Genomic DNA, 22798 nt, shown 5'->3' on the forward strand with positions numbered 1-22798 from the left:
AAGTGTCTCACAAGTCTGTTGTATGATATTATTTGTATGGCAGGTTTTACTGAACTGCCATAGTTAATATCATGTCCACAAAATGGATTTATCTCTGCAGTTCTATTTCTGGTCTAGATGCACCCATAGTCTGCTCTGAGGCTGAACAGCTGAAGATTGTTGACATTGTTTAGAGAGCAGGTTTTTGAAGCTGATGTTGATAAACAAGGAAAAAAATTCAAGTTTTATTGGCAATACAGAACAGAGTCATAGGAAAAAAACAGAGTGGAGTACATTCAGCTTGATATTACTCCTAGTCACACAAACAGAAGGCAAAAAATCCTGCATACTGAAGCACTTCTCAATATTCTGATGAGTTAACTTGCTACGAATGGGGAAATTGATCAGATAAATCAGATAAATTATTTCCTGAGTGAGACATTCTGAAGGTGCCAGTTGTCTACTTGTGTTTGCTCACAAAATATTAAGAGCATTGGTTAGTGTTACCATTGATGCTTCTTTCAAAAATAGATACAACACTTTAATGTAAAATTAAGAAGATGACAGTGGTTAGGTCTCAGAATGTTTACATGTGGCTATATATCACATAAACATGCACGTATTTGTGTATACACTTATAATTGTTTTCATAGGGAGAGTTTTGGTGATACACACTGACCCTAGTAACACTGGAAGGAGTTCTTAGTAGCAACAATTTCTGATGAGAATAAGATCATAGGCCACTGCCTATGTAACATTATTACACTTTTACCTGTGTTTTCTCCATCTTGGGCATTTATCAAAAGAGGGGTGAGATAATTAGTGGCTTTTATTTTTGCCTAGATAAATTTGGCTTGGAGTTGGAATGTGTTTTTACATGCTCTGAGGTTATTTTCTACCCTTTGCCAAAATGGTAAACAATTACTTGTTTTTCATTTTCTCATGTATTAATTCTCACTGTCAGATTTGATTTTGTTCTCAGTTGTGTTAAGACAGTGGAATTTCTTTCTTGTTACACAAAATAACTTCAAATGGAAAATATTGGGGACTGCTGTGTCTTGGGTAGTGTGTTCAGGGCAAAACTACTTTGTGTCTTGCATTTCATAATTGCATCCTCTTTTCAGAAAGTTGAGCCTTCGGTTGATGCTTGACATAGTCACTTTAAAAGTGGCCAAAAGTCACTTAGGTCTCAACACTCTTAGTGGCAGAGCATCAGTATGCTAGGATTAAATGTACATTGAATTCCCCAGAGCACAAGTGCTAACAAATCAAGGCTTAGCTAAAGAAGAAAAACAAAATTAATACAAAATATCTTGTAAAATCAATATTCTAGATGCAGTGATACATAATCATGCATTTGATGCTTAACTATTTCTACAAATTAGGAATCTATATTAGCTTCAAAATTAGCACAAAGTTGATCTGGTAATAGTAACTAGTACACTTTTGGCATTCATTTATCTGAAGTGTTTACACCTGTGGTAGGTATTTAAGAGGAGAAACTGAAACAAAATAGAAATGTTGTGTCCTCTGTCAATTATGTCTAGTTTTAAGTGAGCTGACTGTTGGAGCCTACACAAGTTAACTTGTGATTTAATATGCTATGTGGTTTAAAGTTGAGTGAAATGTTGCTGGTTTAATTGGCTTGAAGTCAACACAGGTTTTAGACAAAGGACAGAATCAGCTTTTCTCTTTCATTTAATGATCTGATTTGATTTTTCCCTAATGAGCAAAAACATTGTTGCACAAGGGTACTTTATTTCTTTGCACTGACATCTAGATGAATTCTTACTTATTTAAAGGTAAAAACATTCATTCCACTTTGCTGTTAATTATATTGGCACATTTGCTTGTCAAGAAGAAGCAGCGGAGCAAGGCTTGGTGTACATCATCTGTTAATAACAGATACTTGAAGTCATACTCTGCTGTACTTGGACCATTGGAATAAAGCAGGAAGCTGGTGTTGCAAAAATTACTCTTGGGAGTGCAACTAAGCAAAATTTCTGTATGTCAATTAAAAATAACTGTTGTAAAAATAAAATACATATATATACACACTCTTAGATTATTTTTACAGCAAAATAGTAAAAGGAGATTTAACACATCTTTGAAAAGTTACAGGTGCTGTGTTTCTTGGTACACTAAGCCTGAATAGGAATTATTCTCATTTTTCACAAGCCAAGTTTTTAAGGAAGATTTAGCAAATCTAAGCTTTGAGAAGTTCTATTTCTAAACATAATTTTGTTTTGTATGCAAAAGGTCAGCTGAAAACCTTTCAGATTTTAAAAGTGGATTGGAATTAAACAGTTTTTTCCCCTCTATCTTCCTCAAAGAATGTTTTGCATTTATTTGAAAGTAAAATGTAGTGATTGTTCTGGGTACTGGTAAAGAATGTGAACGAGCAGTTACTTGTGTGGTTTTACCTACCTGTAAATAATATGTGATGAAATAAAAGTTGTGAAGATATGTGTGTGCATATATGTATTTTTACATTTGCATTAGCACGAAAGATTCTGAATGCATGGGTGACATTCGAACTACTAAATAAAATGTTTTGAAATAGTTATTTCAGAGGAGAACAACATTTCACCATAGTAAAAGGTTCTGGGTATGCAGGGAAAACAGTATTGGTAAGGGAGAGGATATAAATGTGTAAACAGAGGAAAAAGGATTATCTTCTATTACCATGCTTAAGTTTTGGCATGTATAATTACATAACTCGTGGCTAGTAGTATGTTCCTACAGGCAGTGTTCTCAAGCAGGAAAAAGCATTAACATGCTTTGCCAAGAGGATCGGATTGCCTTCCATCCTTATCTCATCCATACTTGTGCGGATGTAACGTGTATTATTAGATTTGCAGAATGTGTCATCAGTGATTGTAGTAATATTGTTGTACTGCAAAAGAAAGTAATGTACAAATAAGTACACACACACACATATAAATATGCATACCCCTTATGGTTATTTTTACCATTTCCTATCCTTGATATCCAGATGCAAAGGAGAAATTCTTGTGTGCTCATTGTCTAAGAAACAACTTCTGACCACTGAATGGTTGTGGCCATAAGTTTAGAGAGAAACTGTTTTATTTGGAGGAGCATTAGACAAATGCAGTGTGAAATGTTCCGAAGGAATCATAGAATGGTAGGAATTGGAAGGGACCTTTTAGACATCATCTAGTGCAACCCCTTGCTAAAGCAGGTCCCACCTAGATCGGGTCGCACAGGAATGTGTCCAGGCAGGTTTTGAAAACCTCCCTGGGCAGCCTGGGCCAGGGCTCCCTCACCTCACAGTGTAATAGCTTTTCCCGATTTTTAAATGGAACTTTCTGTATTCCAGCTTCTTTCTGTCACCCCTTGTCCTGTCACCAGATCCAACAGAAAAAAGGTGCTGCCTCAACCTCCTGACACCCACCATTCAGATATTTGTAAATATTAATGAGATCCCCCCTCAGTCTCCTCTTCTCCAGACTAAACAGCCCCAGGTCCCGCAGCCTTTCCTCGGAAGGAAGATGCTCCAGTTCCCTGATCATCTTGGTGTCCTTGCACTGGCCGCTCTCCAGCACTTCCCTGTTCTTCTTGAGCTGGGGAGCCCAGAACTGGACATAGGTCTCCAGAGGAGACCTTACCAGGGCAGAGGAGAAGGGGAGCAGAACTTCCCTGCTGCTCACACGTTTCTTGATGCATCCCAGGATGCCATTGGCCTTCCTGGCTACAAGGGCGAGACACTGGGTTTGGTTTGAAGTATGTAAGTGGTGAGGCTTTTTCTAATAGAATGTTAAGGAAATGCTTCAAAAATACCTGAAGGTGAAGAATACGCAGACTTTCTGGCAAATTAAGTGGAACAGATTCCAGTGCATTATGTCCTAAGTAGAGGTAGGCCAAATTTGTCAGCTTCTAATAAAAAGAAAAGGATTATTAATGCTGATATTAGTTACTTGAGGTTAAGTCACTTGTGCATGTTACCAGACGTGTTTTGTTCTGATAGAAAACAATCACTTAGAATGTGTAAAGTGATCCAACATGAAGCATTCTTTTGCTGTGAATGTTTAACTGTATTGTAACAAGGAACTCAGAGAATAAGCCTTCTATGTTTTTGAAATTTCATTGTCAGCCTCAGACCACTGCAAGGCCATATCCTTGTTTATTAGTATTACTGTGGCCCTCAGAACTGTATTCAAGGTATCAATTCTGAATCAAGTTTTTGTTTGAGTAGGAAGAGGGAAAGGAAAAAAAAAATATGAACAACCTGAGAGAGTGAGTGTGCAAAGGACTAGTATTCCAAATGCCTTAAAAACAAAACAAAATCTGGAAAGGTGCTTCATCATAGCTTGTTTCTTGCATTAAAAAATACAGAAGAAATCCCTTGGTGGTATGTTGGATAGTCTGGTTAGTAATTTTACTTACTTTAGTTACTTAAAGGATTGTCTTTTACCTACCTTGAAAGCATTTGCTTTGATTCCTCTGCTCTTGATTCTATTTTGATTTGCATTAAATGTAGTTAGTTTGGGAGGTAGAACAGGAAGTTTTAGAAGTCGATTTTCAGCAAGAGACAGTTCTTCCAATAACAGAAGCTTTGAAAAAGCTCCATCTTCTATTTCTTCTATCTTATTTCCACTAAAATCAATTCTTCTCAAGGTAGCTATGCACAAAAGAAATGAAAATGATGAGTTTATAATGACATGGCACGTGAAAGGTGTATGGTTGTATATCTTAAATGTTACACTGTCGGCTGCACCACCCTAACTGTGATATACAAATGTAAATGCTTTTAAAATGCAAACAAAATCCACATTTGGGTTTCCTCATGTTCTTACATTAAACAAATATAATAATAGTAAGGAAAAAAATATTCTGTATCCATCCTTTTTTTTTAATGACTTCAGATATTCACAGAATTTGTTCTGTTGTAGAGTGAGATAGCTGGGAGAGAGTTCCCTGGAGCATTTGAAGGAAACAAGCTGTGGTCAGTTAAGACTGGATGGGATGCAGAGTTAAATTTTATTTTTAATGATGTGTGCTTTCTCTGATTGTGTGAGAATGTTGAAATGGATATGTGAGCCAAAAAGTGTTTCCATTTTGCCTTTGTAGTTTCTTTTCTAGTGCAAGCATTGAGTTAAAGAAATAATGCACATCATCGAATCTGGCAAAGTATAAAATATATCTTATCTTGGCATACTGTTAAGGGAGAACAACTTCCAATTTGCTATCAGGTAAGCGGAAATGAAAATTTGAACATTACTTACTAATGTCAGCAAAATCCGAGACTGCTATCCTTTTTATTTTATTAAATCGTGCATAAAGATAGGCTGTTTCCTTTGGCAGCGGGGGCACAGCTTCGATGTCTATTTCCTCGCAGTACACTGATCCGCTTAAACACACACAGAGCAGACAAGTAGGTAAATCTGAAAGCAGATTATTTTGAGTAGACAGTTATAAGGTATTCAACTCACTTAGGCTTGAATATTCAAAATAGAATTTTCCCTAGTATCTTAGGATTTCCCATTGATTGTCATCATCCTCTGAGAAGATGTAATGTTCTGAACTTTGAGCTTTGTGCTTTTCCTGTGTATGTTCTCTGTTTTCATGTCTTGAATGTCTTGAAATGCTATTAACCGATCTTAAGTCAGTTTCATTCTTTAATTAGCTTAAGAGTACTGTCAATATGACAACTGTGACTCTGTGGCCATGTTAAATGTCATCTCTTTGGGAAGAGAAATTCATGCAGGAGAAATATCTGTCAGTGCACGTGTTGCATTGGAGCATTTCTGGCAGGGTCATGAATACTCTTGTGATACTCCTGCCTACTGTTTTGTCTAATGCTTTTTATAAAAACTCCTGCAATTATGATTCTGTAAGTACTTTTGGCAAGATGTTACTTTTTTTTTGTCCTGAGGTTTTTTATAGCAGTTAAGTAGTTATTTTAAGTATCATTTTTAATGCCATTTAAGCCCATTGTGGCTTGTTGTCATAGACATTAGTCTTGTATTAATCCCATGTGATGGCAGTATTAAAATGCATGTAACAAACATGACTTTCAGTACAGTTTCATTCTCACTGCTACCTGATCTACTGTGATTTCTGTACTGGGAGACTGTCTACAGTATAGTGCCTTACTGCTTGGTAGTTTATCACTGTTTAGTACATTAGGATCTTCCACAACTCGTGGAGAGTTATAGAAGTAACCAGTCAATACTGAAAAGCCAACTCAGAATGTATGACAGAGTAACTATTTTTTCTTACAGAGGTGCTGTCTAGAATGGAATTGAGATTTTGAGCTTTAGCTTTGTGAATGTGACCATTGCTTTAGAGTAATGCTGTTACTCTAGAGTTCTGCTTCATTTGCCTTTTTTGATTTAGTGTCTTGTTTGTCATACGGTAGAGTGTAGGAAATGGAAAATGATTGTGAAACCATGTTGTCACTATTTAAAAAGCAGTGGTTTATGCTTGTCTCTGACTGGAAACTTGGTGTTTTTACAGACTTGTTCCACTTTTGATGGAGGCTTGTTGACAGGTGCTATTAGGCAATAACTTTGGAGGAGATGGATGCTCCAGTTGTCTTATTGAGTCTTCAGTTATTTATGGAAGTTTAGGTCACAGATACACCTGAAATATGTGTGTCTTTTTACAATGCTCTGTTCAGCAGACAAAAGTTTTGTTTTTTTCAAGGTTAGAATTCATTGTGTCTCATTAGGAGAAATCTGCACAATATACCTCAGAACATGTAGGAAACTTAGGCTGATGAAGAATGTTCCTAATGAATTTTAATCATTGACCTCCTTGATCATCAGATGTAACCTCTAAGAATAGCCAATTTTTGGAAGAAATCGGTTTCTGTAATTTAAGCACGTGATATTTCATCATTATTTAGTTAAACTCTGGAACTTATTGGATTCTGTTTTTCCTGGTTGTTTTGCATAATTTATTTAATTTGGGTACATCTCTATAGCAAATATAACTGGCTTAAGTCTGTAGAGATTCTTATAAACTGTGTTTTGTGTATTTGGAGTTTATCTGAGGATGCTTCAAATATTTTCAGCCAGCTTCCTCAGAAGACTTTCCACGGGAGATATGAAAAACATTCGTAAATGAAAAGATTCATTCTCTATCTCTTGTCATCCTTTATATACCAGATTTTCTTGTCAAAATGTGTTCTTCTGAAGAATTTCAATGTTACAGCATTCACATCAATTAACTTACTTGTATCCTTTGTTGGTGCAGCATTGCCATCACTGTCATCCCCTTGCAGTCTCAGGGAAGTGTCAAGAGAAACATTTGTTCCATCCTTTGTGTGAGAACAAATGTCATTTTAAACAACAAACAGCAAACAAAAAGGCACAGAATATTACAGGGATCTGAAATAATATGTCTTTTAAAATGAGCTTCCTACAACATACTTCTGAATGACATTTAATTTTAAAAACCACATTAGTTATCCAGTGTATACAATGATATCTAATCCCTTTTGTGCATGAGCCATTCACTTTGAAAGGCAAGAAGGGAAGGTGATGCTGCTAGTGGTCTTTAGGAAAGAAGAGTAAATACAAAATAAAAATGGACATGAAATATAGACTACATTGTAGGGAAGGAAACAATACATGTTTATAGAAGCCTGGAGTTCTGAACAGAGAAAACTTTCCACATTTGATGGGGTTCTTATTGATATAGGTTGTAATTTTTTTTTTTACTCAAGTAATCTCAATAAAGTAAAATTTATTTGCATGTAAAGTTACCCAGAATTCCCTATTGAGATACTCATGGCATCTTTTCAGTTGCAGGACAGCTTAGTGTCCTGCTCCTTTCAAGTAGTGGTTGAAATTTAGGAATTTCTTTCCATTAACTGCATTGAAGAGTTTGAAGACCTGGATTGCTAACAGAAAGGACCTTTTGAAATGTAGGAAACGGTAGTCAAGTTTTCATTAAATGTCACAGGAATTTTAGTGGCTTACATACTATTTCTAGAATTATAGCATACACACAGTGGGTTATACTGTGATTTGCATGTATTTAAGTTAAGGGGTTTTTTAGATTGACTAAAGCAATTGTTCTTAGCCAGCATCATTAGTTGTCTCTTTTGTTAGGGAAAGTTTGTAGGACAGAGTAAGACAATATGCTTTTGGTCTGCATGGCTATTGATAACATGTGGAGCAAAGTACGTTATGGGGTGTGGAAGATGTTTTTCTCTAAACATACTCAAGGATCAGTCCCTGGCAGGAGTACAGTTTGATTCTTCCCCCCCATCAGGATTATAGCACACAGACAGTTCATCTACAAGAGCAGTGTGAAAGTAACGATGTCTGTCAAGTTACTTTTCATACTTTGTTTTGTTTAGTGTTTGGTTGCTTGCATATGTTTCACTGTAGGAATTTTTGTATTCTGTAAAATAAAGCCCTCAAGTTTGACATAAAGCTTGAGAAACAAGTATCTTGGCCAGCCTCTGTTAATTTTGACCCCTTTTTAGCCTATGAATCATCCATCCTTTGGCTCTACCCTGCATCTGTGTATCCAGGCTATGGCTCTCTTTTTGCTTCTTGTAAGGGATAGGTTAGTTTGCTCTAGTAAGACTTTTATTATCTCCATGTTAGAATGTTGGCAGCTGTAGCATGAAACTTCAGTGTAGGGTAAGAGCTTTGGCAGCGTTGGGTGCAGAGAAGCTGGGGGTTGTGAGCTGAACAGTTAAACAAGCAGCAAATCTTAAGTGAAGTCTTCTGCAAAAATTTAGCTTGCATAGATATGTTGGTTAGGCATGTGAAGACATCATTCCTCACTGAGGTATCTATGCCTATAGAGACTTCCGTGCACTTGGATTTATATTAGAACAACTGCACTTCTACTGTAGTTTGGTTCATAAGGGATATTTTTAATATGCTTGTATGAAAAACATGTTTACTGACATAGCATATCTGTACCAGGTGTAGTTTTCTAGTTCAGTATCCTACTTGAGGTGTGATCTATGAAAAAGTTTCTCTTGAGTTCTTTGCAGAATACTGTTAAATCCATGAAATTAAACAACAGATTTCCATGCCACCCCTCAGAAAAGAGAGTGGAATAAATATATTGGAAGTATTTCCTGGTCAGCTATAAAAATCCCTAGCCATAGAATATCACTGCAGAAGATTGTTTGGGTTATAACCACAGAAAGTTTGTTACTTGCATATATAAGGAAGGCACTGGAGGAATATTGGTCTACTTACATACAGTCCACCTGCCTCTTGCACTTTACATGACATGAATTATCCATACAAAATCACATTAACATTTTACATCTAAACACTTTATCCATTGTAAAGCTTCTGCAAAATAGTTAATTTCTCTTTTTAAGACACAAATCTGATGGGTTTATATTCAGTGGAATTAATTAGTCCAGACATGAGATGGTGTCTAATTAGATGATTCTGTTCTGCTGTGGAAATCAAAATTTCATGGTTTTAATTTTTGAATCTTTTTATTTTGGAGTGGAGTGGCTGTGGTTTCAAATGATAATCATTATAATAAATTTTGCTTGGCTAACCTTTCCCTTAGTAGTAGACTAAAGTTCGCTTAATTTTCATAGAATTAATTTTGTTGATAGCTGACAAATAGATTTCTTCTGATGTTTTCACTAAAAATCTTTTTCCTAGCTGTGTGTCCAAGCACACAGTAAGGAGATACATGTCATACATGATAAATTACTGAGTAGGCATGTCTGAGGAAAATGTTGGCATGTATTTCAGTTACAGTTAACACTTGAAATATTGTAGGAGCTAGAATTCATGCAGCAAATGCATAGAGGGTTTGTGAATCCTGGGATTTAAACTGGAAATGCTGGAACTTGTGTTGATGTATTTGTTACACATAAGGAGCTAATTTATTGTTTTGCAATGAAGACATGTCATTGGAGAACTGACCTGATGGAAATAATGACTGACTGGATTCCTAGAACTACCCTAAGCAGAACCATTGGCCTTCAGAAGACCTCTAGTTCATATCACTGCCAGTACGGACTGTCTGGGGCCCATTGGCACCATTTCCTTGTAGGTATACTCCTTATTTGTACTGAAAGAGTAGCACATTGTTATTAGAATGATTTTAAGTAATGACTGTCATCTGCTGCTGTGCCTGCCTAGTTAAAGTTAACACTTTTAGGTTGTTTTTTTTTTTTTAACTTAGTTGTGGATATCCACCTAATAGTTAAGAGTCGTGTGAGTGACCTCTCTTTCATAACTTTAGGGAAACTTCATCATGTTACTTCATCACTGTGGCAGATGTTTGATTTAAAAATACCGTAGACATGTTTTAATATAAATGTGTAAGTGCTGGTTTTAGTCTGAGGGGAAAGCTGTAATTTAGGTAGAACTGGGAAAATATTAAAAGGTATACAGAAGCGATTTTTCTATGTCTATGCTGCGATTTGTTTGCTTATAGTAATTATATATATCTGTCATCTTCTTTCTTATTTATCAGACTAAGTTATTGTAACAAGTACAGTTAGTTTGAATGAAAGCTTCCTTGAATTTATTAATACTTGGTTGTTACCGCTTTTGTTATGTGTTATTTTCCTTGACAGCTAGTGTTGGGGCAATCATGGCTAATTTTCCTTCCTAATCAATGCTGTATCTCATTCTCTTGATGTGTATCACTTAGGTCCTGTCAGAGGCAGTCTGAACAGAAGTAGGAGATTTTTTACTGGCCTTGTCAACTGAGACAGTTACACTTCATTTAACTCTCCCCTGTTTTTGTCTTCTGCTCAAGTGTTTAAATTAACTGGCATGTATGTGGAGTACTCAGCCAAAAAGTTCAGAATTGACCATTTGGGGGTGCTGGTGAGTGCCATGATGTACCATTTTCATTGTTGCCTTCAGGATTCTCAAAGTGTTAATATTGTAGATAAGTACCTCAAGACTGGATGTTCTGTAGTAGTTCAGGACTGCTAAACTGTTGACTTGCAAAAAACCCAAACAACCTAGCCCTGAAAAACCAAGGCAAAGAACTTGATAGTTTGCCAAGTCAAAAGACAAACTGTGGTTTATGCTGGCAGGTTATGCCCAATAAAAAGTACCATTTCAATATTATTTGAAAGAACCCATTATTTTAAAGAACCCACCCAAATAAAATCAAGCACCTTTCAAAACAAACTTGCTGTGTTATAACAGTGTTAAGCAGGTGTACTAGTATATCCCATTCTTGAAACTTAAAACAGGAGACATATAACTGCAGCAGAGTTAAAAACAATGCTTTAGTCTTATTTGTGAAAGCCTGTCTTTTGTGGGTTTCTGAAACTGTAGCAAGGGTAGTATTTTTGTGGTTTTAATTTGAATGGTTTTCCCTGTGTCTGAAGCAGTTGTAGGTTTTGCTGTTATTATAAAAGCTTTTTAATAAAACTTGCATACATGCATGTAACACCTTATATAATGCTTAGCAGTTAAAATATTAAACTGATAATATAAATAAAATACCTTTCTTATGTCGTTGGATTGCATTTCATAATCTTGTTGGATCAGGCTTCCCACGGTAGCATCTGTATCATACTCGTAAAACTGGAGTGATTCTTGCTGTATAGGCGGTGCTGAATTTACCAAAGGTACAAACACAAACAGAAAAAAGGTCTGCAAAGTCTTCATTCTTGCACGGAACAATGTATCTCACTGAGCTGATGAAGATCTGCTCGTGCGTTAACTATGGAGAATACTTTGTGACTGGAAATGAAAATGCAATTCATCAAAACAATATTTAAAGCCTTGAGGACTAGTTGGCAGAGGTTTCTAACGCATAAGAACATGGAACAACTTTTAACTCTTGATATCCTTTAATTAGACTCTAGCATTATAAAAACTATTTTTAACATGAAAAGAAAATGAGAAATAATAAACATTTTACAACTAAGAAGAAAAATATTATCTCAATTGCATTTGCTTGCTTCCCAGTGTCTTTGTTAACAGCAAGTGGATTTTATAAAGCATTTCGTTAAACATTTGGCATGTATGTATCTGAAATGAAAATGCTTTAGAACCTCTCTCATTTTTCTTGACTGCCAAAATAACGATTTTCAAAACTAAATGCTCTGTAACAATAATCTCTCACTGTCTTTGTTTTTCATATTTGAAAGTAAACAAGATAAAATACCCCCTGAATAATTTACTGATTGCACACTTCTCATTTTAAGTGCATGCACAATACTTTTTAAAATAAGTCTTGACACAGCATTTTTTCATGTATTAAGCTTTAGGTTAATGTACTGTTATGAAAAAAGTCCACCTACCGTTTCAGCAGATTCAAAGTTCTCCTGTGATTGTCCTAAAACCAGATATCCTTATCTATAGGTTAACCTAAAGTGGATTGATAAAAGAATAAAGTTATGTATTACATCCGAATCATTGAAATGAATACTCTCTCAAAGTTTGACAGTCTTAAGTGCTTTCCATGGGGTGAAAAATGCTTTGCCAGCATTCCTTCCCTAGGGTAAGAGGTAATATCCTGGAGTCAGAGGGGTTGTGCTTTGAATACTGCTTGTAAATGTTAAGTCTGTCTAGCTCATCCTACTTTTGATAGTAGTTGTTAAAATGGTAACCTTTTGCTTTGTGGTGACTTACTCTTTATAATTGCTGCGGATTTTTTGGTAAATCAAATATTGATTTTGCAAACTAGAGGTCTATAGCAAGGCATGTGTTATCCATTTCGTTTAATAGTTTAGCTAAGAGACAAAGGAGCTGCTTTCTGACTGAGACAGAGGTAGAGCCAAAGCATATGTATATCACATTAGTCACATTTTATGAGTAATAAAATGTTTCATTACAAGTTGTATATGTTTAGAGAAGTTCCACCTAAGTATAAAGTGGAAACTTTTCAGTCTGAAGAGCCCTGGAAACAAAAAATACTCTATAGAATTGTATGTGGTGAGATTTTCAGACAATTAATTCATGTCTAAACGTTTATCTGAATGCCTTGTTAGATAATGTATTTTAAAGTCCTTTTCAAGGTAAATACTTGTTTTGAGTAACATTGTGTCCTTTCTGTTGATAAACATGCTAAACATTGTCCAGGTGTAGAATTTTTGTCTGAACTGCAAGCAGCAGTCTTCTGGATTTCTAATGCATTTCTTCCTCCCCCATCCTTTTCCTTATTATGTATTTTTGGCAGTCAGTACAAATGGGAGCCAGATGACCAACTTGAAAGTTGACCAAGTAGTTTTTCTGAGTCTTTAAAAAGTATGTAGCAATAAAGTCTATTGGGAATATATTCAGATTTACGTTTCTCTTTCATTTTCTTACTTTTTTCTTTTTTCTAGATAGCCCTGTTGGTTAGAGTAATGTTAGGGTTAAACAGTGGACATATTTGGTTAAATTTTCTTGTCAGTCCTGCCTTGTTTAGAAAGCAGATATCTTATAGTAAATCTGCACATTGGGGTCTGGCTGCAGCCATTTGCTTTCTCAACTTTTTTCCAGTTTATAAGCAGTCACCACTTTCTAAACTCATCAGGATTTTACAAAAATGTTTCAGTTTAGTTCATACGCAAATTAAGCAATGTCATAGTTTGAGCTTGCTTTAGGGTGATTTCCCTGGAAGTATGTAACTGAAATGTAAAAGTCAGAGGCTGAATAATAATGGAAGTTGGGCTCTGAATCATACATGTTTCTGTTCTGCTGGAACAATAAGAACCACAAAAGTTCTGAAGTGGCTAGGTTGGTGTTTTTTGCTGCATTACTTAGGGACTTTCAGTTGGAAGTGCTCTTTGTGATAGAAGGTGTAGATTTGCTGAGGAACAGATAAAAAGTTGAGTGGCAATACCATCTTACCATTTCTTGTTGCCAGAAATAATGCAACAACTCTGCTTTGTACATGCCTCCTTCCAGATGTCAAACCTCCACCAATTGTCCAGGTTAAGATATCAGGCCCTGGGGAATCCAATACTTGAATGTAATAGAAGGATAAATATTTTAAGTGAAAAATAAGTATTGAAGCTGAAAGCATGATATAAACTGTATTTGTTACATTCTTAGAAGAATTAATTTTGTAGGTACTGAAATCCTAGGTTTTACAGTTAAGTATGTGGAATAATTTGGGAGTAGGTTAGATTTTTCCTTATATAGGATTTTTTTTTTACTAGATTAACAAAGCCTTGAAAATTTAGAAATTGTTCATGCAAGAAAGCTCTTACTTGCTTTGATCTGTGAGAGAAGAGGCTCTGTAGTGTTAGGAGACTTCAGTAGTGGCTTCTCCAGAAAACACTGTCAAAAGTCTGTGTTCATCAGAGTCGCAAGATTTCAGTGGCATGTTTACCACCAAAACATTGTGTAATGTCTGTACTCAATGTTGTAATCCAAGCACTTATCAAAAACTCATGAACACTTGGAATTACTTTTGTATAGCCATGTCTTAAGTAATTAATTTGGCATGATTATGGCACCAAGGTTTGCCTTACAGGATAGTTTTACTATCACTTTAAACAGTGTCAAATGAAGTAGTAGTCCTGTCTTGTATTTTGTCTGTCATTCCTTGTGCCAGGAAGACGAAAAAGTGTCTACCAAATAATTTCGGGTAAAAATTGGTTATATCTGAACAGATAACAGATGCTCCTATCAACACAAGAAAGGAGGTGGTACAAGTGGCTGCAAACATAGCAGGGGATAGTATTGCTCCTTTCAGCAACAGTGCTGCTTTATTTTTGCTCCAAATGACTTGAGAAACCACAGTATCCAAATGATCTGAACAGAAAAATGTCATTCGTATGCATTGTCAACAAGGAAGCTAACAGGAAGTATTCACCCTGGCAAGCACAGTGCTTTCTGAGATGTAGATAGTTGTTGCTTGTACTCTAGTTAAAAGGATCTATGTACTTAGAAGGTGGTTTCTTTTCTGAAAACCAAGAACGCTCTTTATTTAAGAAGACTTTGGTAATACGTTTATGATACGGTTCTGATTTGTCAAGAATGCCCTTTTTTGTTTTAGCTGGGATATATCATTTTCACTGCTCCCACAAAATACTTTCACTTGAAAGGTTGGACATACAAAATGGTCATTTTACTAATTGTGATGAAATTGAATCCTGGCTTAAATTTGAGCAGTAGTAATTTCCCTACGATTTTGTAAGGTTATGAAATGTAGCTGAAGGTGTAGATGAAGTGATTGTTTTGGTTGGGAATTTTTGCTGTTGTTATTGGGGATTTTTGTTCCCTTCTAGTAGAGGGGATCCTAGCCAGTCTAACAAGGGACAATTGCTCTCTGGATTGAGCTTTCAGAAAAAATTAACCTTAGGGGAAACAGCTTGCATACAAAGTAGGTATAAAATCTGTTCCCCTATGTTGCTTTCTGTCACGTTAGGTAATGAAGAATAAAAGGCTTTTAGGAGAGAAAAAGAGAGAAGCTGGATGTTAAGTACAGATTGCAGAAGTAGGAAAAAGTATGAGAGAGACAAACAGAAATTAAGGTACCTATCCAAATTATACAAGTTGCTGATTAAATCTTCAGCATCTGGGAAAGGATCTAGTATTTAGTATTATTGTGTATCAAGAATAGGTAAAGCAAAAACATCGAGCTGAAAATATCCTAGAGGAACTGGAGAAAGATTTTGTTTTGCGGGCAGACAAGTGGGTTTTGTGGAGTGTTTGAATTGGATGATGTCCAGCTCAGTCTATTTATTTTGTACTTGAAGTGGCCTCATGTATTCTGCTCTGCTCAGAGCTTTAGTATGACTCGTTCATTTCTATTCTTACCTTTCTTCTATCACTTCAAAAGGCAGATCAAAAAGAAATCAAAGTTTTCCTTAAAATTAATCATGCGGGTACATACTGCAAAAGCTGCCATGAGCAATTCTTACCCATTGTTTTTTGCCAGTGAAAACTACTGAAATGGGAGGACAATTCTCTTTATTATCATAGATGCTCTCATGTTAATTACCATTTTACCCTGTTTTCTTTATCTCTTTTTAGCATTGCTTTGAAATGCTGTAATGTGTCGCACAATGGAGCTGAGGGCTGGCTGTTGATAATTCTGAGAGTGAAGAACTTATGGTTACTTCCTGGTAAACACTTGCAAGGCACTAAAGAACTGACTGACCTAAAAAGAGCCAGAGTAAGCCTATCCTCTCTGTAAGGCTGGTTGGAAGGTACTTCTCCAGGGTGCCTGAAAGCAGGGATTGGCACTGCTGTATACTGTGTAATAGGAGGCAGGACACTAGGAAGATGTAAGAAGAAGAAAAATGGTGGGGAGGGGTAAAAAAGAGGGGGAGCTTATCTGTGGGACACATGGGTTAATAGCTCTGAAGCAGCACCAAGAAGAGAGCTGCAAAGGCTGCTATCAGGATATTCCTTATGAAATAAATTACTTTTTTAAAATAACAACTCATGTTTGTTCAGTATTTAGTGTATTTTTGCAGCTGTTTGAAGATCTTGGCTTTCCTCTTGTATCATAGTCTCTAAAGGACAGTATTGGCAAGTTCTGTACTTTCTGGATTTCATTGTTTTTAAGCATTCTTGGAAGAAAGAGATATGGACTATTTTGCTTAACTTACTTCACTAATGAACTTTGGGAATCACACAGAATGTTCAAAAGTGTCTCAGGTAGAAATATGTCTGTGACAGAATAAGATTGGGACAAATTAGGAAAGCTTTTAAAGACATCTGGGCATTTATAGACCTGGACATAGTGCTGAATTTTGTTTTGGATGTGATTTTTTTTTTTCTTCATGTGGATGGTAACACTTCAATATCCTTTAGCATCTCTTTTGTATGAAGTGTGATTAATCACTTTACAGATTTGACCAGCTGCTCTGGATTGGATTCATTATGATAGAAAAGGTTTTATAGAATAAAATATTATTGAGCCAGCCTGATAATGTGCAAAATAATCTGCAAGCACTGAGACATGGATCTGCTGTTACAGAGAGCAATGGCATGAAATTGTGTTAAAAGTGAACTCAATGTTTGTCTTTCTCTTCTTTTTTAACCTAAAATAAACAAATATTCTGGATTGTTCTCTGCACAATTTTCTTTCTATAAAATGCAGGCCTTTTCTGCTGGACTTTGTTGCTTGATTACTTTTACCCTCTGAAGTTATTTTTGTCTCTGATGGTACAGCTACTTGTTTGACTGCTGCAGGTGTGATATGGGACTTCTCAGTGACTCCTGCATCATCTGGTATTTTTTTTGAGATCCTGATAGAGGGGTGTAAAGTAGTTTTAAGGCAGTTTGATGTCTGTGGTTATGCCACGGCTGCATTTGTTCGGAGTTCCCAAAAAGGAGGTTTGTTCTTGAGCCACTGAAATTGGACTGAAGGTGATACTATAGAAGACTTGTATAATACTAAGCAAAGTATACTCCAGTTCTACATCCTTGAGGAATGGAGGAGTGTTCAGAGGTAGTATTAAATGTGAAATACATGGTCATTTAAGAAAACCTAGAATATCTGTATAGATTCAGAATCAGCAACAAAAGTACCAGAAATGGTTACAGATAAACAACTTCAGTATTGTTATGAAAAGTTGCAAACCATATCCAGGGCTCTATGAATTAGATTAAGTTTAGGTCACTGTTATGGCCACCAGCTGCAAAATAGAGACAGATGAAAAATAACCAAGTGATTGTATGAACATCCTTCCATATGTTTCTGATTTATAATCAGAGTTTTTTAAAGCTGAAGACATTACCTTTATTCCTTGCATTTCTGGAAAAAAAACAGACTATCCTTGTATCAGTTATTGTGTTGTAGATTAACAAAGCCCATTTTTAAAATCAACACCAGTAAACAAATCAAACAACGATTACAAATACAAATGGTAACTACATTAATAGCAATCTGCTATTTGCTCAAACATCTCTGCCAAACATTTGTTCTCTTGAACGTTGCCTATGTGTCATTGGTTATATCCTTCCTTATAACACTATCATCATTTATTGAGAGCCATTCCTGTGTCTACAGGGACACTAGAGCCAGGGCTCCAAGACTCATTGGCCTTAGATATATATTTTTTTTCTATATTCCTGTCATCTGTTCCTTATGTTATTCATAGCATCTGCTTTGATCTCAGTGATTATGGCTAATCTTCATATTTATCTATTTTTTTCTGTACATTGTGCTTTTAATAGGGGAAAGCTGATTTTTTTCCTTGTTCTGATGAATTTATGAAATGAATTATGAGATTAAGTTATTATTTGTTTTCCTTTAATATTGATTAGGCTGTTAAAAATGTAGATTTTGGACAAAATCATTTAAATATTATATGATAAATGCTGTGGAGTTCCATAAATTCCAACAGCATATACAGAATTTGGTTTATGGCTGAAAAGTTCCTGCTCTTGCAGTAACATTGGAAAGTGATCACAAATTACCTGTTGATGTATATAGGTTTTGGTTATTTTTAAAAGAGTACGTTCTCCTTTCATGTTTTTCATGTAGGAAATTCCTATGTTTATTGCTTGCAATGGCCATGTTGAGAAATACAAGGAATATAGATCATTATAACAGTGGAATGTAAATATGTTACAGGAAGTCAGAAAACTTGAAATGTAAACCATCTGTTTTCTATAAAGGAGTTATTTTCCCGATCCATGTAATTTTTATCACAGTCCTGAACTAAGTATCTTGAAAAGTAAGCCTTATAGGTATTAAAAACCATCCAGAAGAATGGAAAAGGTAAAATATATTCCCACTGTTTTGAGGCTAAAGGGAGAAATGCAGACAGTTGTATTAAACTCCTGTTATTTCTTTGTTTTGATTTTTACACCACCCTTTTGGAGTATAGAGTTTGTGGAAAAAAAAAAAAGAAATCTGTTGGTCTCTTTTTTAGTTTTGAGAGCTTTAATTTTTTGTGGATTAAAGTTTAGTCTTAACTGAATGTTTCTCGTGAAATCTTTGAGACTTTTCCCTATAGGTTTCCATGGGTGTCGAAATATTTGACTAGTACACTATTACAACCTTGCTAATAATTGTGCACTTCTGACTAATGCTGAAAAGTAAATATTTAGCTTAGAGTTGTAGAAGTTTCCATCCTTGTTGACACAGACAAGACTTGAAAAACATTTTTTTTCAGAGTAGTTTGTCCACAGCTGAAAGCAGAACTGAGATTTCATTTTTCTCAGTTGCTGTGCCTCTGGTTATGTTTCTGTTAGTGTTTCACTACAGATCAGGGATGTATTTTTGAAGCAAATCTGATAACCCCAGCTTACTGCCCCTTGATTCATATCACAGCACTTTCCAAAGTACATGGACTATTCTTTTGGGATGTAACAAACCAGAAGATGTCTGTATTCAGAGCTGTACCTGATGTGCTGCAGCTGCTGGTGCATTTTAATTAATGACTAGGGCTAGACCGAAGTAAATCTCCTCTCCCTCAAAAAAACAGTGGTTGTCATGGCCTCGTCCCAAGTATCTTGCTCTACTGCTCCACTCCAGTGCTTCACATTAATTGCTAATGCAGACACAGTATTGTAAACCAGGTCAGGATTTCTTTCTGTATTCACTGACTCTACTGGAACTAAATTAAGCTGTTTGACACTTGCTAGCTTTTGCTGTTACATAAAATAAGTATCATTTTAATATGTATGTAGTACATAATTTATTAATCTATTTCCTGCTTAAAAATATGACTGTGAATAAAAATACTCTGAAAATAAATACCAGAGCATACATGAAATAAATATATTTTGTTACCAAAATCTGTGTAGTTATGCAGTGGTATAATTTTGTTTATACAGAGCTCCACATTTACATCTCGGTGCTTTGTGTACCTGAGTCATGCTGCCCACAAATTTACCTTGGCATGTAACCATAGTTGGAAATGCTTTAAAAAAAGCAAAGCAAAACCAACAACAAACAAGAAAACCACCCAAACAACCTGCCCCCAGTGTTTTAAATCCAAATGAATCAATGCAATAAGCATTTACTAGTAATGAAGAACAATACCAGTGTGTTACCACAGTCAAGGATAGTGAGGAGACAGAACTGGCTGTGGGACACATTCCTGTGTGACTTGCTCTAGGTGGGACCTGCTTTTCAGGGGGATTGGGCTGGATGATCTCTAAAAGTCCCTTCCAACCTTTACACTGTTCTGTGATTCTGTGAATTAAAAATTGCAGGTTAGTGTACAATAACCTGTCTCCAACAATGGCCATAAGCAGATGCTTTGGGAAGAGTGAGAATAAGCAAAACATGTAATTGTTTTCTCATTCTGTCCCCAAATATTCTTCCATTCTCCAGCTATTTTCAGCTCAGCACTTTCCTACCTACTCTGCCTTGTCTGTTTAACATCCTAGAATGGATCTCTTCCAAGAAATGCAATTACTTATCCAATCTTGCCTCAAAACTATGTATAAAATTGATGCTGCATCCACTGTGTTCCTAGGCATGCAGTTTAATAAACTGACGGCTTCTTGCTTATAATCTATGGTTTGTTTGTTTAGTTTGTACTGCATCTATACTAACTTCATTTGATGACTCCTTGCTCTTCTACTGGAGCTGTTGATCCCCAGACCCGTACTGTCTACACAACTCATACCTTCCGCATCTCTCCTTAGCCATCTCTTTTCTGAAAGGCTGATTTCTAGCTTACTCTGTGTTGCTTATATAGAAGCCATTCCTTACCTTTGGCAATCTTGTTATCTTCCTCTGATCCTTTTCTAATTATGCTATATGTAATTATGCCAGCTACCTAAAGGGCTGGAAAAATCAATTGTGTGTTTTCTCTCTAGTTACTCTCTACATTTGAGTTTCGTTTTTACTGTGGCTGTGTACTAAGCCAGTGTTTTCATTGAACCACCTATTATTACTTCTGAATCTTCTTTCTGAGTTGTGGTGCTGGTGGTGAGGTCATGCTTTGCTAGTTTCTGTGCACAGGTAATACCTTTTCCCATGGATATCACTTTTTATTTAACAATGTTGAATGTCACTGGCTATTTCAGCATCCTAAAGACCTTTTGCAATCATTTTTCTTTGGTGCTTAGGAATCTTTGTTGTCATCTCACTTCTCAGCCCACTTCGTCAACCTGCAACTATACTAAATTGAAACAATTCCGACACAGGCCCTTTGCAAAACTCCCACCAATGGACTCCCTCCACAGCAAGAACTCACCTTTTATTTTTATGCCATTTTGTAATTTTATTAGATTTTGACTGTGCTGCCACCTCTCAATCAATGGCAATTTAATTTCCTTAAAAACTTCTCAGAAACTTCTGTAGGCTGTTTGGACCAGGATCTCCCTTTTACACATCCTTCATGTTTCTTTCAGAGAATTCCAAGAGATTTGCCAGGTAAAACCATCATGGCATTTAGAGAAGCTGTGACTGGTCTCAGCAGAGCAACTTCTATTTCTCTAGATAGCCGGTAATTCTGTACTACATTATAACTTACCATTTCTCCGATACAGACGTAAGGCTAGCAAGCCATTATATTTGCCACAGGTGACATGTGATAATATTCATTGAATGAAAACTGAATTATGATGGTTCTGCTTGTAACATAATCCTCACATTCTATCCGAATGACTTTAATAAAACAGTTCTACAGTTTTCAATAATTATCAGTGTGGCTTGTGTTTGTACTTCAAGAAAGGATAATGACTAGTTGCTACAAAGTAAATATCATTAATTCTAATTTAAAACTAAATTTAACCTTTGCATCATCGACTTTTTTTTAAAAAAAGCAAAGTTCTTACTATATTTGAATAGTGTTCTTTAAAGCTGAGCAAGTCTTCTAAAAAAACCTGTATTAATTAGCGTCTTGTGCACTATTCACTTAAAATCTTAAATAATTGAAAATTTGTAAAGATTCCCTAAGGTTAATATCCTACATGCTTAATATAACTATAAAGCTATGTGTATATTTAAATTTCTATGTCTATTGTACTTAATTTTTTTATAAGACTGTAAAGTAATGAATACAAACGTATATTCTTCCTTCATGAAGCCGAAAGTACTTGAGGTTGATAAATGGTAATAAACTATTTTAAGAGGAAGATAAATTCTGCAGATAAGAAGATAAAATCTGTAGATTTATGGAGAGACCACAAAATATTTCAGATTGAAATCTTAAAATTTCAGTTTCTACATTATAAAAAGAGGAAGAAGACAAAGAATAGATTTCTTGAGTTAGTTGACCGAAGACCTACCGCTTAATAATAAAATAATGAGTTTTATATGCATAAATTTTTAGAGCCAGTTGTTCTTAAAGAATATATGTATTCTTAAATGTTTTATTCATGGGCATATGAGGAATTTCATTCCATTAACAATAAGATGTCATTAAGTATTTTCATTTTGTTGAAATTTCAGTAGTTGCATTAGAAACTAATACATAACTGGATAGGCTTCACAAAAATAACTGAAGTTGTAAGAGGAAAAACCAAACCTGTCTGAAACTTTTAAGAAACTCTGACACAAATTTGCCTGCATAAGTTTATGTAGCCTTTTTAGTTTTCCTACACTTAAAACATATTTATAACATATTTAAAACATTTATCAGGAAAAAGTGCTGAAAAATAAAGAATTTAAATAAAACCAAAGCAGTAAAAGGCCCTATAATATTATCTTACCTTGTAGTTATTTGCATCTGTTTCTAGGCACAAGACATAACTAACACAATTACATAGCACAAATAGTATTTTAGATGGCTGAAAGCTTTTTTTTTTCTGTTTTGCAGAATACAGCTCACTGGTATATAGCTATGCAGAGGGATAGTCTAAATTAAGATTCTAAAGTCCTGGAATGGTACTGGTTTGTAACTGTTGTACTTGATGAACAATTCTCATTCAAAGTTCACGTTACATTTTTACGTGCCTTCTCAAATAATATGACCCAAAGCATAGATAAAATGTATATACCAATGGTTCAGTGTTATTAATGCACATAATTT

The 22798-nt window shown here is 35.5% G+C and overlaps 2 protein-coding genes across 6 annotated transcripts in view; one reads left to right on the forward strand and one right to left on the reverse strand.

Annotated features, from left to right (window-relative positions):
• The window catches only part of CENPP (centromere protein P), a 152002-nt gene that overhangs the window by 20611 nt on the left and 108593 nt on the right, over positions 1-22798 (forward strand). Inside the window, exons 7-8 of one of the 5 annotated variants that reach the window (XM_062008312.1) lie at positions 9846-9992; positions 10603-11256. The exons of 3 other annotated variants lie outside the window; for them this stretch is intronic. In XM_062008312.1, the coding sequence (XP_061864296.1) occupies positions 9846-9992; positions 10603-10623 (168 nt within the window). In that variant the 3' untranslated portion in view covers positions 10624-11256. Of the gene's footprint in view, positions 1-9845; positions 10051-10602; positions 11257-22798 lie in introns of those variants that run through there. One more of the 5 variants, XM_062008311.1, reaches the window with a different exon arrangement.
• OGN (osteoglycin) lies at positions 167-12425 on the reverse strand. Its single transcript, XM_010199613.2, has 7 exons — positions 12218-12425; positions 11415-11654; positions 7180-7264; positions 5226-5384; positions 4419-4621; positions 3781-3876; positions 167-2875 (listed from the first exon to the last, which is right to left on the reverse strand). Exons 2-7 carry the CDS (start codon positions 11577-11579, stop codon positions 2705-2707), a joined length of 879 nt encoding a protein of 292 aa, XP_010197915.1. The 5' UTR covers positions 11580-11654; positions 12218-12425; the 3' UTR covers positions 167-2704.

The sequence above is a fragment of the Colius striatus genome, chromosome 15 (assembly GCF_028858725.1).
Source record: "Colius striatus isolate bColStr4 chromosome 15, bColStr4.1.hap1, whole genome shotgun sequence".
NCBI lineage: Eukaryota > Metazoa > Chordata > Aves > Coliiformes > Coliidae > Colius > Colius striatus.